The 13,603-nt window shown below is 39.2% G+C and overlaps 2 protein-coding genes across 2 annotated transcripts; both read left to right on the forward strand.

Annotated features, from left to right (window-relative positions):
* Positions 1–5,502: 5,502 nt before the first annotated feature.
* Positions 5,503–9,029, forward strand: cbx3b (chromobox homolog 3b). The gene is made up of 5 exons (XM_053326781.1): positions 5,503–5,698; positions 6,112–6,258; positions 6,367–6,532; positions 6,950–7,104; positions 7,776–9,029. The coding sequence occupies exons 2-5, from the start codon at positions 6,113–6,115 to the stop codon at positions 7,894–7,896; spliced, it is 588 nt and encodes a 195-aa protein (XP_053182756.1). The 5' UTR covers positions 5,503–5,698; position 6,112; the 3' UTR covers positions 7,897–9,029.
* A 669-nt stretch (positions 9,030–9,698) lies between these two features.
* Positions 9,699–11,429, forward strand: snx10b (sorting nexin 10b). Its single transcript, XM_053327141.1, has 5 exons — positions 9,699–9,868; positions 9,989–10,089; positions 10,218–10,319; positions 10,465–10,679; positions 11,130–11,429. The coding sequence occupies exons 1-5, from the start codon at positions 9,776–9,778 to the stop codon at positions 11,252–11,254; spliced, it is 636 nt and encodes a 211-aa protein (XP_053183116.1). The 5' UTR covers positions 9,699–9,775; the 3' UTR covers positions 11,255–11,429.
* Positions 11,430–13,603: the final 2,174 nt, after the last annotated feature.

Here is a 13,603-nt window from a genome sequence, read left to right on the forward strand (position 1 = left end):
TACTTACTTCTTCTCTCTAAAAGCTGCAGACAATCCAGGCCTGTGAGCTGACTGACATATTAAAAGGATTTTATTTTACTGGACTCACATTTTCCTCTGCCTAATGCTTAAAGTCAACTAGCTCCATGGGTCACAAAACTCACAAGAACAAAACACTTGCACTGAGAAAACACAGAGAAGTGAGGAGAATGGCACACAGGGAGACAGAGAGAAAAGGAGAAGTGTAGAGGAAGGGGGGAAAGTTCTTTTTTAGGTTCAAAGGCACTATTTATCTTATGCATTCACTTTGTGCCACATGGCCCCTGGGCAAATGGGAGTTGGTTGTCATTGGTGCTATTCACCTGTCAATCAGTCTGTTACAGGATCCGATGGGCTCCATGTTGTGAAACGGAAACCCCAAGCCGAAAGGCACATGGGATGAAGTCACCACCTGTTTGTGTTACAAACAAAACCACTATTCTGAAACTTTTTTACCAAATGGGGAATTCATTATTAATTCTTCCATGTTTATCTAAAACTCTTCTAGACACCTGGGTCTCAATTCTAAACGGAAGGGAGGGACTTTGACTGTGTTTGGGGATTGAATCTGAGATGGCACCCTTGTTCTTAAACCAGGTGATGTATAATGGACCCCTTTAAACAAGAAGGTGCATCTCAAGGAGTTTATCCTTTTATTACATTTTGAAATAAATGAAGACATACTTTTGTAATGACCAACAATCATTATGCCATTAGTCTTAGTGTACTGTAAATAGTTAAACAGAAACATAAAAGTGAAACTATCAGATATATAGTAGTACCACTATATATTTGATCATGTATTCCATCAGTTAGAGCTATTTTAATAAAGTGCTATGATTTTGAGGGGTGTTGTCTGCAAGTTTTCATTTTTCTTGTTGCTCTCATTTAGATGAATGGAAAACCACAGAAGCTTTATAAATGTCTATAAAGCATTCTATTAATTAATATTTCTAATTCTAATTTCCTGATTAAAACACACTCTGTTGATTCAATTTGTCAACATGGCTTTTTATTTCTCTTTGAAAACTATATTTTCAAATTCATTATTATTTTTTATGTTTTTGGTGATTGGTAATTTATTGATTTGTAATATATTTGTATGTAAATCATTTTCTGTGTTTATTATATTATAGCCATTTACATGCCTGCTGTGTTCTTCCTTATACCAAAGATGGTTTTGGTGATCAGTGACAATAACAACAGTGGCAGTTATGTCAAATGTTCATTGAGTGTAATTTCAGTATTTACTGCTGCACTTTTCTTTTTTAATCAGTTGTTAATTTGATGACTGTGCATCAAATTTCCCACTGGCAACATTACAACTCTGCTCTCTGCTAACTCCATAAGTCCACTTACTGGCTTTTTTGTGGTCTTTTAAACATACAACATGGTCCTTATCAACTTATGGTAAGCCAATAGCAGTTTTGATTTCATCCTTAGAAGTTTTGGACTTTCCACATTTGTTGCCTTAAAAAATATTTTGACCTTGGAAATAATAATTTGACAAAAAAATCCCAACTCTAGGTCCAAGGTTTCAGTTCAGTTCTCTTAACGTATTTGATCATTTATATCTTTAAAATCATCCAACTGAAACCTGTAATGAAATGAATACTCAGAAGATTGCATTCCTACTGTATTTCCCAGTAACTCTATAGAGACAAAGAAAAAGCAATAACTACCCCCCTCAGGCCAGAGCAAAGTATAGCATAACAGAAAGGAGAGTATCTGGGGGCACGAGAAGTGCTCTGAAACAGGAGACGCAAGCATATATAGGTGGTCTGCTGTCCCACGTCCTCTGTTACTCAGGAAATGTCACTTTTCTCTCTGCCACTGCATCAGCCTGTCGCACCATAACCAGATTGATTCAGTATGTGACTTTGAATATGATCTGAAGACAGCGTGTGGAGTTGATGGAGGTGCTGAGAGCTCCTGCAGTGGTGGCAGAGTTGGTGACAATAAAGCATCTTGGCTCTCATACTGCTGTTCCCACTCCAAATGTGGTGTTGGGTGTGTATCTGTATTATATATGGGAACAATCTCCAAGAAAGCAAAGCAAATATTTGGTCAATCAATCAATCAATTGGTTAGTAATGAGCTCATGTAAATCACTTCACTGTCAGACCAGCCATGAATATTACTGCTTCACTGTGAAAGAACTCAATACTGCTCTTTATTCATTCAGATTAATGCTTGGTAAGAATAACAGGAGCAACGTGAATGTCCTCGCCCTGGCAGTAATCCGAGAGCCTCGGGGTGGTACTGAATGAACGCCAGGGGCCCTCCGCATTAAAAGGGTCCAGTCAGGCTTGGTCTGAGCCACACAGACCACTACTCACTCCACCCACAGCCCCTCACAGCAGGGTCCAGCCATCTGGATTCATTTCTGCTCTGACAGGGTGGCTCTCAAGGCCCATCTGTATGAGGGCTACACTCACAGTGGGCCCCAGGAATGTGCTTGTCTGGGAGGACTGAGCAGATTTAAGGGATGACGGCACAACGCTATATATCTTTTCACCCTGTACACTGGAGCAAGTCATTTCATCAACATCTGTATTTCATTTTTAGTGCCCTGGTCAATCTTGGGTTCACTCAGTTTGGATTAAGGCACAAAAAAAAAACTAAAATAATTTCATTATTGTCAGTTGTTGAATCGTGTAGGCTGCAAAAGACATAATATTTTCATAAAGCATCTAAAACATTTCTCTAATTCCTTACAACTGTCATTCTCTAAATCCATGCAATGAGTTTCACTGGGTACAACAGGTAAAAAACAATAATTAATTATAGTTTTCGTACTTAGTTGGTGTAAATATGTAAATGATTGTCCTGTGTTTAAGCATAGTATCAAGTTGTGTTTCCAAGTTATAATCTGGCTCTCCAGAGTTAAAATTTGGTTAAGAGAATCCGAAACAATCCATACTGTAGCAGGGCAGTAAATCCAGACAGGACCTCTCTGCATGCATTACTGCCATTCCCGCGCCTACAGTGACAGCTCAACCCTATAGCTGGTCAGTTACTATGGAAACTAGTACTAAAACCCCAAAAGAACCGACAGCAAGGGGTCAGAGGGCAACAACCAGTCATACAGCAGATAACCAACACATGTCTTTCCTTGGAGTCTGGGTAAACTCATGTGGGAAAGTCACATTTTGACTCATAGACACAGATGTAATGTGGCCATATGTGGTCCCAAATTAAGGTACCGCATTTTAGTAAAGAACCCTTTATAAAAGGTTTAAACATTCAAATAATTATTTGTTAAGCTTGTTAATTCACCAGAGAGATCCCAGGAGATCCCCCAGACTTATTCATTGGGGAAAAAAATAGCAAAATATATGAACCACAATCCATTTATTGACAACTAATTAACATTAACAGTTACAAACTTGATTGACTGTGGTTAAAAAAAGCTAACATTTGTTTACAGCATCAGCCAAACACTGCAACCCAAATGTTCATAATCTTGGCTTATAATTTATCTATAAAACAGCAAAGAAAATGTGTAGAAATGTGAAGATACAACTGAAAAAATACACAATTTTTATGTTTTTAACAAAACAGGGTCATCATAGTTCAGAAAACAATGTAAAAAAAATGTGTCTAATGACTTTTATGTTATGAAAAGAGGAGTCCATTTGTTGTGAGAGCTGCTGTGAGCAAAGAAAAATAAAATGGTATTTGGATGTTGAGAACATCTTCCACACAGTGTTAATAATTAATCACAGAAGAAAACGCCAGCTTATCAGTGGAGAACCTGTGATTCCTGAGGTTCAAATCTCCAACTCCTTCCAACTTCCTCTGCACTAAAGGTGGAATTGGGCATACAGTATTGCAGATCCAAATGACCAAACATTGATTTGTAACCTGCATAAAACCTGTGTCCTGTTCCCACTGAGACTGTGATCAATATGTTCCCTTTTCTGGAGATGATGCACACCACATTCATCTTCCATGCAGGCGTCTGTCAGCCTTTTCATTGAAACCACTTTTAATCACATCCCTTGGGCTTCTTCCAGTGTTTTCTCATTGGAAATTGGCTGGAAATAAAACCAAGGTATTCATTCTCAGGACTATGAGAAATTACCATGTGATGCTTTTATTGTAGGCTTTCCTATATGTGTGTTACATTCTTACAGAGCTGTTCTGTAGTGCTTGCTTGAGTACATTTTATTATTTATACAAATGCGCCCGATGTTTCATAATCCTGGCTTGAGGATGAAATGATATCAGATACAACAGTGCATCAGAGGCAGTTCCACTGTGAATGCACCTCCTGGTAAAACCTTTTGTTCTGCTGTCTTTTGCTATGAGCTTTCTAGCATAAATCCATTCTCATTATTTCACTTGGATGCAGGAGCATTGAGCCTTTGGCCCACTAATCCTGAAGTCCAGTGCAGGTAGGCAGCGTCCCCCTGTGGTGAGGAAAATAACTAGTGAAAAACGACAGAAGAGCCTGTTGGTGGTGCTTCTGTGACCAATCAGCAGCCCCGGGTTTGCCATTGGCTAAAAGGGAGCTGTCAATCAAATCCTCCAGAGGCTGTTTTGCCAAGATTCCCTCAGTGCGGTTTAGGTAGTGGTGGAGTGCAGAGCCCCTCCGTAAAACATACAGTTGCGTTTATGGAGAGTGGTGGAAGAAGTATTGAGAACTCAGTTTAAATTATAAAGCCTAATATCACAAATTTGCCTCAGAGGACTTTATCTGTTTTATAGCCTTTGTAAAATTCTTAGCTACTCAATAACTTTAAAGTATAGTAAAATAACTGCATTGGAGAAAAAAGTAGAGATTCCCCCCTTTTTGTTAGTAAAAAGTATGATCAAAAGGAAATACTAAGTAATACTAAGAAAAGTACTTCAGTATAGTTCTACGTGAGTAATTTCACTACTGCTTATTGGGATACATGTAGGCTATATAATATAATATAATATAATATAATATAATATAATATAATATAATATAATATAATATAATAGGCCTATAATATAATATAATATAATATAATATAACCTAATATAATATAATATAATATGATATGATATAATATAATATAATATAATATAATATAATATAATATAATATAATATAATATAATATAATATAATATAATCAATGATGTGTATAGTTTTATGAATTAGTGGACGTGAATCTGTCTTCATATCATTTCTGCTTTCGTGTTGTTTTGCAATCAATGCTTCACATTTGTTTCCTATTATTAAAAAAGGGGGGGGGGGGGGGGGGCGAGAAAATAAAGAAAAGATGAAAGATCTGCTGCCAGTCTGCTCTCAGTGTGATATGCCAGGTTCAGTCATTCCCTTGCCATAACCAGGTGACGCCCATGGGTGGCAGGGCTGTTCCGGACCACTGGACTGGGACGGTCGGAGCAGCGGATTGCTCTCTGATTGGTTGGCGGTGAGCGCGTCCACGTCGTCTCCTCCCGCTTTTCCTGGCATGACCTTTTCCCTTGGCAACCACTTCCTCCGAGCATCCACGGCCATCTTTAATTTTAACTCATTCATGAAAAGTTGTTGTGGCTCATGTAAACACGGCGAGCGACACATTAGAGCTCAGAGCCACACCGAGGACGTGGTGTGCAAGTAGTTTCCTGCGACCAGCTCCAACCTGAGCAGAGCAGCGCCGCAGCAGCAGGCTGTCCGCCGAGATTAAGTACACACCGACAGCGTACGTGCATATTGTTCATTACAGCGTCTTGTGCATCAGCCAGATACGCTTCACACTTTTGTTTTAAAGCTGCTGTCCAGCCAAACTAAACTGTCGGAATGTACAATGCACGTGTGTATAGATACTAACGTGTTGCGCTGTGGGCTGGAGTAGTACAGTATGCTGTGCTCCACACAAGAACAGCAGGTGGAGCACTATAATAAGAGTATGGATCATTGTCTGAAGGGCGCAGCTGGGTGCTCATTGCTGCCGTGTTGTTATGTGTTGTGCAAATATATCAGCAACAAGGAGATGAAAGTGTTGATTTGTCACATTTAGCAGGTTTAACAAATAATATTCTGTTATGTTTTAATTTGCTTGTGTTTTTAAATACATGCCATAGTTGTCATTCATTTGCATCTTCATCCTGGCAGTATGAGAAAGAAGCAGACCGCCAAACAGAGGAAGACTGAGGAGACAAACGTCACAGTTGTCCAGGAGTTTGTGGTAGAGAGAATAATTCGCCGCAGAGTCTCCAATGGAAGAGTGGAGTACTTCCTGAAGTGGAAAGGCTTTACTGAGTGAGTGGAATGTTGTTGTAATAATCCTTGGTGTCTTCCTCATACTCTGTAATTATTTTGTGTGTGCAAGATAGTAAGATATCCTGTTTTTTGTTTGTTATTTTACAGTGCAGAAAACACTTGGGAACCAGAGGATAATCTGGACTGTCCTGAACTCATTGAAGAGTTCCTGAGAAACGCCCATCTGTCCGAAATGAATGAGGAAGAACAAAGTGAGCTGCTAGAACCCGAGTTCATTCCAAAAGAAGAGATGACAGAACAAGAGACGGAAATTGTGAGTATGCCAGAGATGCATTGATGGAAATGTCTGGAAGTGCATGTTGTTTCCATGTTATTTACAGAACTTCTGCACCTAAATCTGTACAAAGGAGAGAGAAAAGAATCCTATTATTGGGATACAACAGAGTTACCCTGAAAAAAAGATTGCCTTGGAGTCAAGTAAAATCAACTTTAAAAAAATGTTTGCTCTTACATTTAAAAGGTTGAATATGAAATGAAATGGCGTGTGAAGGTTGTTTGTTTTGCAATGTCCTCTGGAAGTGAAAGCAGTTAAGTTTCTTTTTTTTCTCTTCCAAGTTGGCATGTACAGTAAAAAAAATGCCACATCTAGACTGTCTCGTTATGTGGAGGTTGTCTTTGTGGTTTTCTTCTATAACTTCTTCATTTTTTGTCCTTGCCATTTTGGTTTCAGTCTTGTATGCAGTCCCAGCAGCAGTCTCACACTGTGCACAGCGATGGCAACATCCTGGAGTCAGACACACCCACTAACCTCAGCACTTACCTCGAGCCTGAATGCATCATCGGCTCCACAGACAGACAGGGAGAGCTCATGTTTCTAGTCAAATGGTAACTCCGATGCTTCCTCTTTTCTCTGTCCTTGAAATGATGACAGAAGTTGAATGGTTACATGTTTGCAGGATGGTAAAAACCACAATTGTTCAAAATGCTGAAGTATCTGCATAGGCTACAGCAAAAATGACAAAGCATCAGATTTGCAATGAAAATGCCATTTACAGACTGTATAATATGAATATATCCTTGACAACCTAGTAAAACATTTATTTGGTAACAGATTATGGAGAGCACCTTCAATCATAGTAAATGTACATATTACCAGTTGGTGGATTGCAGTTTGTTTAGGAGTCATGGACAGTTGAATAATGTGACATTACTAAAGTCATTTCAGTTTGTGCTTTGAGATTGCAAATCCAGAAGGACTAAAATGTAGAAAGTACTGTCCTCTGTTGCTTTAATTTGGCCATTATTTAATTTGTATTCAGAATTTCCAGACTTGATGTTAATGCAATACCAAATATCCCCTTAAAGTGCAGGAACAGTTACTGGAAATTTCATCATTACAGAAATGAGAGGTCATGTGACTCAGTCCTTTTAGCCTGTGTTTCACAATAATCTGGTCTGAATGGAGTGTGTGTGCTGCTGCTGCTGAATCATGTTAAATGCATTAATAGTGTGTTACTGTCATCTAAAAGCACCATCTTTTTCGTCTATCTCCACAGGAAAAATTCAGATGACGTAGCCCTGCTGCCGGCCCGTGAAGCGAGCGCCAGGTGTCCCCAGGTGGTCATTGACTTCTACGAGCAGAAGTTGACCTGGCACTGCGGAGACGAGGAGCAGTGAAGTGTGTGTGTTTGTGTGCATTACCGAGGTGAACTGATAAACAGCTGCGCTCTCACCTGAAGCTTAGTTTACCCTCCACCGAGTGTCCTCTTCCGTCAGTTGACATTAGAGGCACTCTGTGTGAAATTGCGTCCCGCTGAACGTTGGGGGTTTCAGATTGTGGCAGGTGCGAGAACCTCAGTGGGGATGAATTTTTAAGTGCTCTCAGCCCTGCGGTGCTCCATAAGGTCACGGTCCCTTTGTGGAGACTGTGTTGGGGGCTTAAACTAACCTTTAGTGTAGAGCGGCTGATTTAAAGGTTGGACTAACCTGTAGCAGCTTTGGTCTTGTGTCATCATGTAGCAGACACAATCACTGTGGAATGGTTTTGTTTTTAAGATTTGTTGTTAACTAGTGAGTTTGTATTTATAGTCCTGTTTCCCTATAAGGATCTTCCATTGTGGAGGGCCCTTAGTCATGTAGTGTGTGCTCTGCAGTAAACCTTGTACAGCAACACTATTTAGGCAGAATGAACTAGCTGCTGTCTTACCTCCAGTCCATGTAGTTTTTCGTTAGAGATCGTAGACCTGTTGTTGGGACGTCTGTTGTGTGAGGTGTTCATAGCCACAGCTTTGACTGTCTCACTGTGTCTCTGTATGACCCTTGTGGCTGATAATTTAAAAAAAGTGTTCCCAATCAGCTGCTATGTACCAAATGTTCCCTTCTCCTCTATATTGATTTATAACAAGAACATTGTTCAGGTTTTAAAGTAATTATTACGTGCTTTTACCCTAAATGAAGTCTTGCCAGAATGATTCAAAAGGTCACAATATTTCTTAAGTTAAATCTATTGAGATTTCCATACACTGAAAATAACTTTTGTACACCTGCAGTGTACAGTGGCTAATAAGATTGTTAAATGTAGCACTTTAGATATGAGACTGTCCAATTGTGAAGGGCATTGTCTTCCAGTAGTTATACAGGCCTGTGTAAAATACCTGTATTCTTATGGCTTTGTCCTGACTCGACATATCTCCCGTGACTGTTATGGGACACTCAGCTGAACCTCAAACCTCCTAAAAACACACCTACTACTGAATTGCTGTAACTGTTGACCATGGATCTGTGAAGTCTCTGTGAATAAAGGAAACTTTTTGTGAGCCTTTTCTCTTCATTTTTTTCACATCACATTTCTCATGTCCTAAATCATGAGTTAGGGACAACTATGAAACAAATGATCTGTCCTAATCTTACTATAGCTGTATTAAAAATATGTAATGATGCCTGAGGATGTGATTCAATTGATCCAATATGAAGGTCAACAAGCAATAAACGTGAGATATTCAGTAGGTTGATGAGGTATTGACATGTTGGCACAAGCTGTCATACCAGATCTCTTATCCAGTAATCAGCAGGGGGGGCGGAGGGGGGGGGGGTTGTTGACTTGTTACTGCAGACGTGAGGAGGAGCATATCTCTATTAAAAGTCTCGTGACTTTATTTTGAGACCTTTGCTCCAGGACAGAAACACTGAAAATAAAAGGTGCTGGCTCAACGGTAAGCACAGCATTATCAGGTTGGCTTTATGTCACTGAGATTCAAAGTAAAGAAATTTTGAACTATGAAAGAAGGAACAGACTTGGTGAATGAGGTAGGTCTGAAAATTCTGTAAATATGATGAGCTTTAAACAAATTTGATAACTGTTTTTAAAAGAAGCTTAAAGACATTAAAAGTTCAGAACGTATTTTTTTCCTCATGAGTAATAGAAGATATTTGCTGGCATTTTCCTATCCTCATTCTTCTCATTGTCATTGCACTTCCTCTATCTGCTCATAAAAACTTCCCCTTTTTCAAGACACAATGCATTGTGTTGATAGTTTCAGTGTCTCTTGCCTTCTCCATGCAGCAGGTCATTAGTGTCTGGGTGCGGGACCCGCGGATACAAAAGAATGACTTCTGGCATGCCTACATAGACTATGAAATTTGTTTACATGTAAGTAAAATTACAAAAGAAAGCTGTTTTAATCTGAATTATTTATCTAATTTGAATTTAATCTTAATCTTTATTCTTAGGCTTGTCGTGAATATTTGTCATCCTTGTGTCTTCTTTTAGACCAACAGCGTGTGCTTCACCAAGAAGATCTCTTGTGTGAGACGGAGGTTCAGTGAGTTTGTATGGCTCAGGCAGAAACTACAAGCAAATTCAATGCTAATGTAAGTCCATTCACAGTATTTTCCAAAGCCAATATGACTCATCAACTGAACACATTTACTTTCAGTTCTTCTGTTAACTGTAATCTGCCCAGTGCTTCATTTTTAGGGTGTATTTGTGTTTTTTGCAGGGTACAGCTACCAGAGCTGCCCCCAAAGAATCCCTTCTTCAGCATGAACAACGCTCAGCAGATCTCTGAGCGGATGAAAGGGCTCCAGAAGTTCTTGGAAAAGTAAGAATGATCTTGCAGATCAATAAACTTATGAACTTCGACATACTACAGCACAAACATAACAAAACTGGTGCGTCAATCACCAACAAGCAATAAAATAGACAGTATTCAACATCTCTTATTTGTTTTTGTCCCAATTCTCCAGGATCCTCCTTAACCCCCTGCTGTTGTCTGACAGTTGCCTGCACCTTTTCCTGCAGTCACAGCTCATTGTGTCCAAGATAGAGGCCTGTGCTGCTGGAAGGACCCACTACTCTGTGGCTCAGGCAGTCCAGTGCTGCGGCCACAGGAGACTCAAGTTTGATGTGGACTCGCAGACAGACGTCAGCATGTCTTGTGACTCTGATTCAGACAGGTATCGTAATGTCTCAGCTTTACACATCCCTGCCAGGAAAATCTCAAAAAACTTTCAATAGATCATAAAGTCTATACCTCATGAGGATATAGAGCTCTTTTTGTACTTGTTTTGTAGTATACACTCACTGATTTATTTTTCAGTACAGATTATGTAAGAACTCCTTTTGCCTTCGTCTTTATTGATTTTTAACATATAAAAGAAAAAGATTAACAACATGACAACATTACTCAAATCAATTATTAAAAAAAAAAATAAATAAAATATATATATATATATATACAGTATTGGTCTTTCTTTTTTTGCATAGTAAGATTGATTGGGTAAATTGCTAGTGTAAACAGCTTAGGGTGTAGAGGTAAATGTATTTATATATCATCTCACCTACTGCATATGATACCTCACATCAAAACCCTCTTATCCCCCCAATTCTTTTCTCTGTTTCTAGCGTGCAGAGTGCAGAGATGCAGAGCCACAGATGACAGATTTGGCAACAAACAAAACAGAGAGTACAGCTTCACTTGACTTCATGGGATCCAGCCAGGAGGAAAATCTCAGCTGCTCATCTAGTTCCACATGAAAACATTACCGTCACATCATTGGCAGAAAGTAGTATGCAGCATTCTGTACAACATTTGAAGAAAAAAGTTGCCTGTTACCCTGTCATGATAAACACATAGCTTATTATTGTATTCTAATTGATGTATTTCACTTTTAAGCATGCACAGTAAATAGTAATAAATTGCAACTATAGTATATCCTTAATCTGTTGTTTACGTGTCCTTTTAAGGTGGTAACAACAATGTGCCTGAAGATGGCAGTGTTGATACATTCATCTGCTTGTGTACACTACATACATCCTATATTTTAACAGTCTATATTTACTTCATACACAAACTTAACAGAAGTATCATGAATTATGGTCAGTCACAAAACAGAATTGACCAGATATGTTTAGATAAAGCAATAATGCAATATCTTATATCTTATATGTGGGTTAAGACACCTATCGTCTCTCTGTGTCTTAACCCACTCTCCGAATAAAATGTAAGGTGTAGGAAGCTTGTCATCTGGTGGCCACTGCAGTGCTTAGCAGTGTGACATGTGTAATAGGGCCTCTGCAGATTTTTCAGACACCCCCCCCTGTCAGGTGTGTGGCTGCTAGTAGGTCCTGTGGGATCCCAATGGACTTGCTCCTGTCTGAGAGAGACAGACTACATTGCTCCATGCTGAACAAAATGCCAGCTGCCCTGACAAGCCACCTTTCTTTATCTGTCTCTCTCACTTTGTATTTGTGTGTGTGTGTGTCTGTGTGTGTGTGTGTGTGTGTGTGTGTGTGTGTGTGTGTGTGTGTGTGTGTGTGTGTGTGTGTGTGCATGTACTGAAAATATGCATGTGCTCCCACAGTGAGCAGCACCATGCTTATACAGAGGTAATGACCACTAAACAGAGTGATGGCAGTCTGACATATCAGCACAGCTAATTAGATCAGCTCTTTCTCTCTGCAGCAGTTGTGATATTCATCATGAATTCAGAGCAGGAGCAGACAATAGGCTTGTGTTGCGGGAAACAGAAGGGTGACATCACCCCAGACCTGCTCTGCTCTGCTCTGATCAGCACTACGTCCTGGACAGGAGAAAAGCCCACAAACTCAAATTGGGTGTGGGGTGTCTTCCCTGAAGATGTGTGGCTGTAAATGTATGTTCATGCATACCCACATATGCTAATGTAGAATATACATCTGTCTTCTTTGTCAGTGTGTAACTGTGGGGCAGTATTACCTCCTGTACCTCCACACACACACACACACACACACACACACACACACACACACACACACACACATACAGACACACAGACACACAAACACAATGAAGCTTTTCCTAGATATATTATAAAAACATATTCATCCAATACATCCAGTTGATTTATATTTATATTATATGCATACACACAAGTCTTCACATTATATACTGTATTTCTACTAATACTGTTCTCCAATATCAATGTGTTATTTGTCCTGCTTGACAAAAGGGTTATATTATAAGATTATACGAGTCATTTCATCAAAGAGGCTATTCAAATGTGATCTATTCAGTCCAAACTCTTTCACTTTCAGTGATATTTCACTTTGCAACACTGGGCAAGATTGTGTGAGTCATCTGGCAGTTATTTCTCAGTGACAAACACTAGAAATGTCTCATTTGCTGCCCTACTGCAGTCAGCTTGCCAGGCGTGTATCTATCTATAATGCATGAAAATGTCACCTACATTTTGTTTAACACTCAACAACTAAGTCTAAAGTGCCTCTCACAATGTTTACCATTATTCTTCTACTTATTCTCTCGATATATTGTTATTCTTATTCTTGCTATTCTTTTTTCTGGCAGTGTGAAGAAAACTTTGAAGTATCATTTAGACAACAATATAAGAAAGATAAAATTGACAAAGCATAAATTAACAGTTAACTGAATTAATAAAACATAATAAAATCCAAGTGATCAAAACTAGACTAACAAAACTAAAGATTGTCTTTATGGTTTGTGGTCAGCATTTCCTGAGAGTAATGATGGGTGTATTCAGGTAGTCTGCATTTGCTAACCATGCTAGAAAGTGTAGTTTGTCCCATTACTGTCAGATCGTAATCTTGTTGGACTTTGAGACCAGCAGTTAAAATGAAAGAGACTGTTGTCTGTAGGTTAAGTGTATACATGTGTCAGTGACTTTTCCCAACATGGTTTATATCTCTGCAACATTAAAGCCTTGTTTCTTGTTTAAAGTGCTGCGGATTGAAACATTTGCATTGCTGGTTTTAGTCTGACCTCGCCAGCAGTATTGACTCCTCTTTTAATGGTCTGTGACTCTGGTCCATCGGCTGTTAACCTTGAGCCACTGTAGCCCAGCCTGTCAGTGTGACTCTACTCTGCTG

This window comes from Scomber japonicus, chromosome 10, assembly GCF_027409825.1.
Source record: "Scomber japonicus isolate fScoJap1 chromosome 10, fScoJap1.pri, whole genome shotgun sequence".
Lineage (NCBI taxonomy): Eukaryota > Metazoa > Chordata > Actinopteri > Scombriformes > Scombridae > Scomber > Scomber japonicus.

Excerpts from the sequence above, each read along its gene's own strand:
- snx10b (XM_053327141.1), top strand. The coding sequence starts at position 9,776 with ATGCAGCAGGTCATTAGTGTCTGGGTGCGGGACCCGCGGATACAAAAG. Across the intron at positions 9,869-9,988 it reads ACTATGAAATTTGTTTACAT|ACCAACAGCGTGTGCTTCAC; the intron begins GTAAGTAAAATT and ends GTCTTCTTTTAG. Across the intron at positions 10,090-10,217 it reads CAAGCAAATTCAATGCTAAT|GGTACAGCTACCAGAGCTGC; the intron begins GTAAGTCCATTC and ends TGTTTTTTGCAG.
- cbx3b (XM_053326781.1), top strand. The coding sequence starts at position 6,113 with ATGAGAAAGAAGCAGACCGCCAAACAGAGGAAGACTGAGGAGACAAAC. Across the intron at positions 6,259-6,366 it reads AAGTGGAAAGGCTTTACTGA|TGCAGAAAACACTTGGGAAC; the intron begins GTGAGTGGAATG and ends GTTATTTTACAG. Across the intron at positions 6,533-6,949 it reads CAGAACAAGAGACGGAAATT|TCTTGTATGCAGTCCCAGCA; the intron begins GTGAGTATGCCA and ends TTTTGGTTTCAG.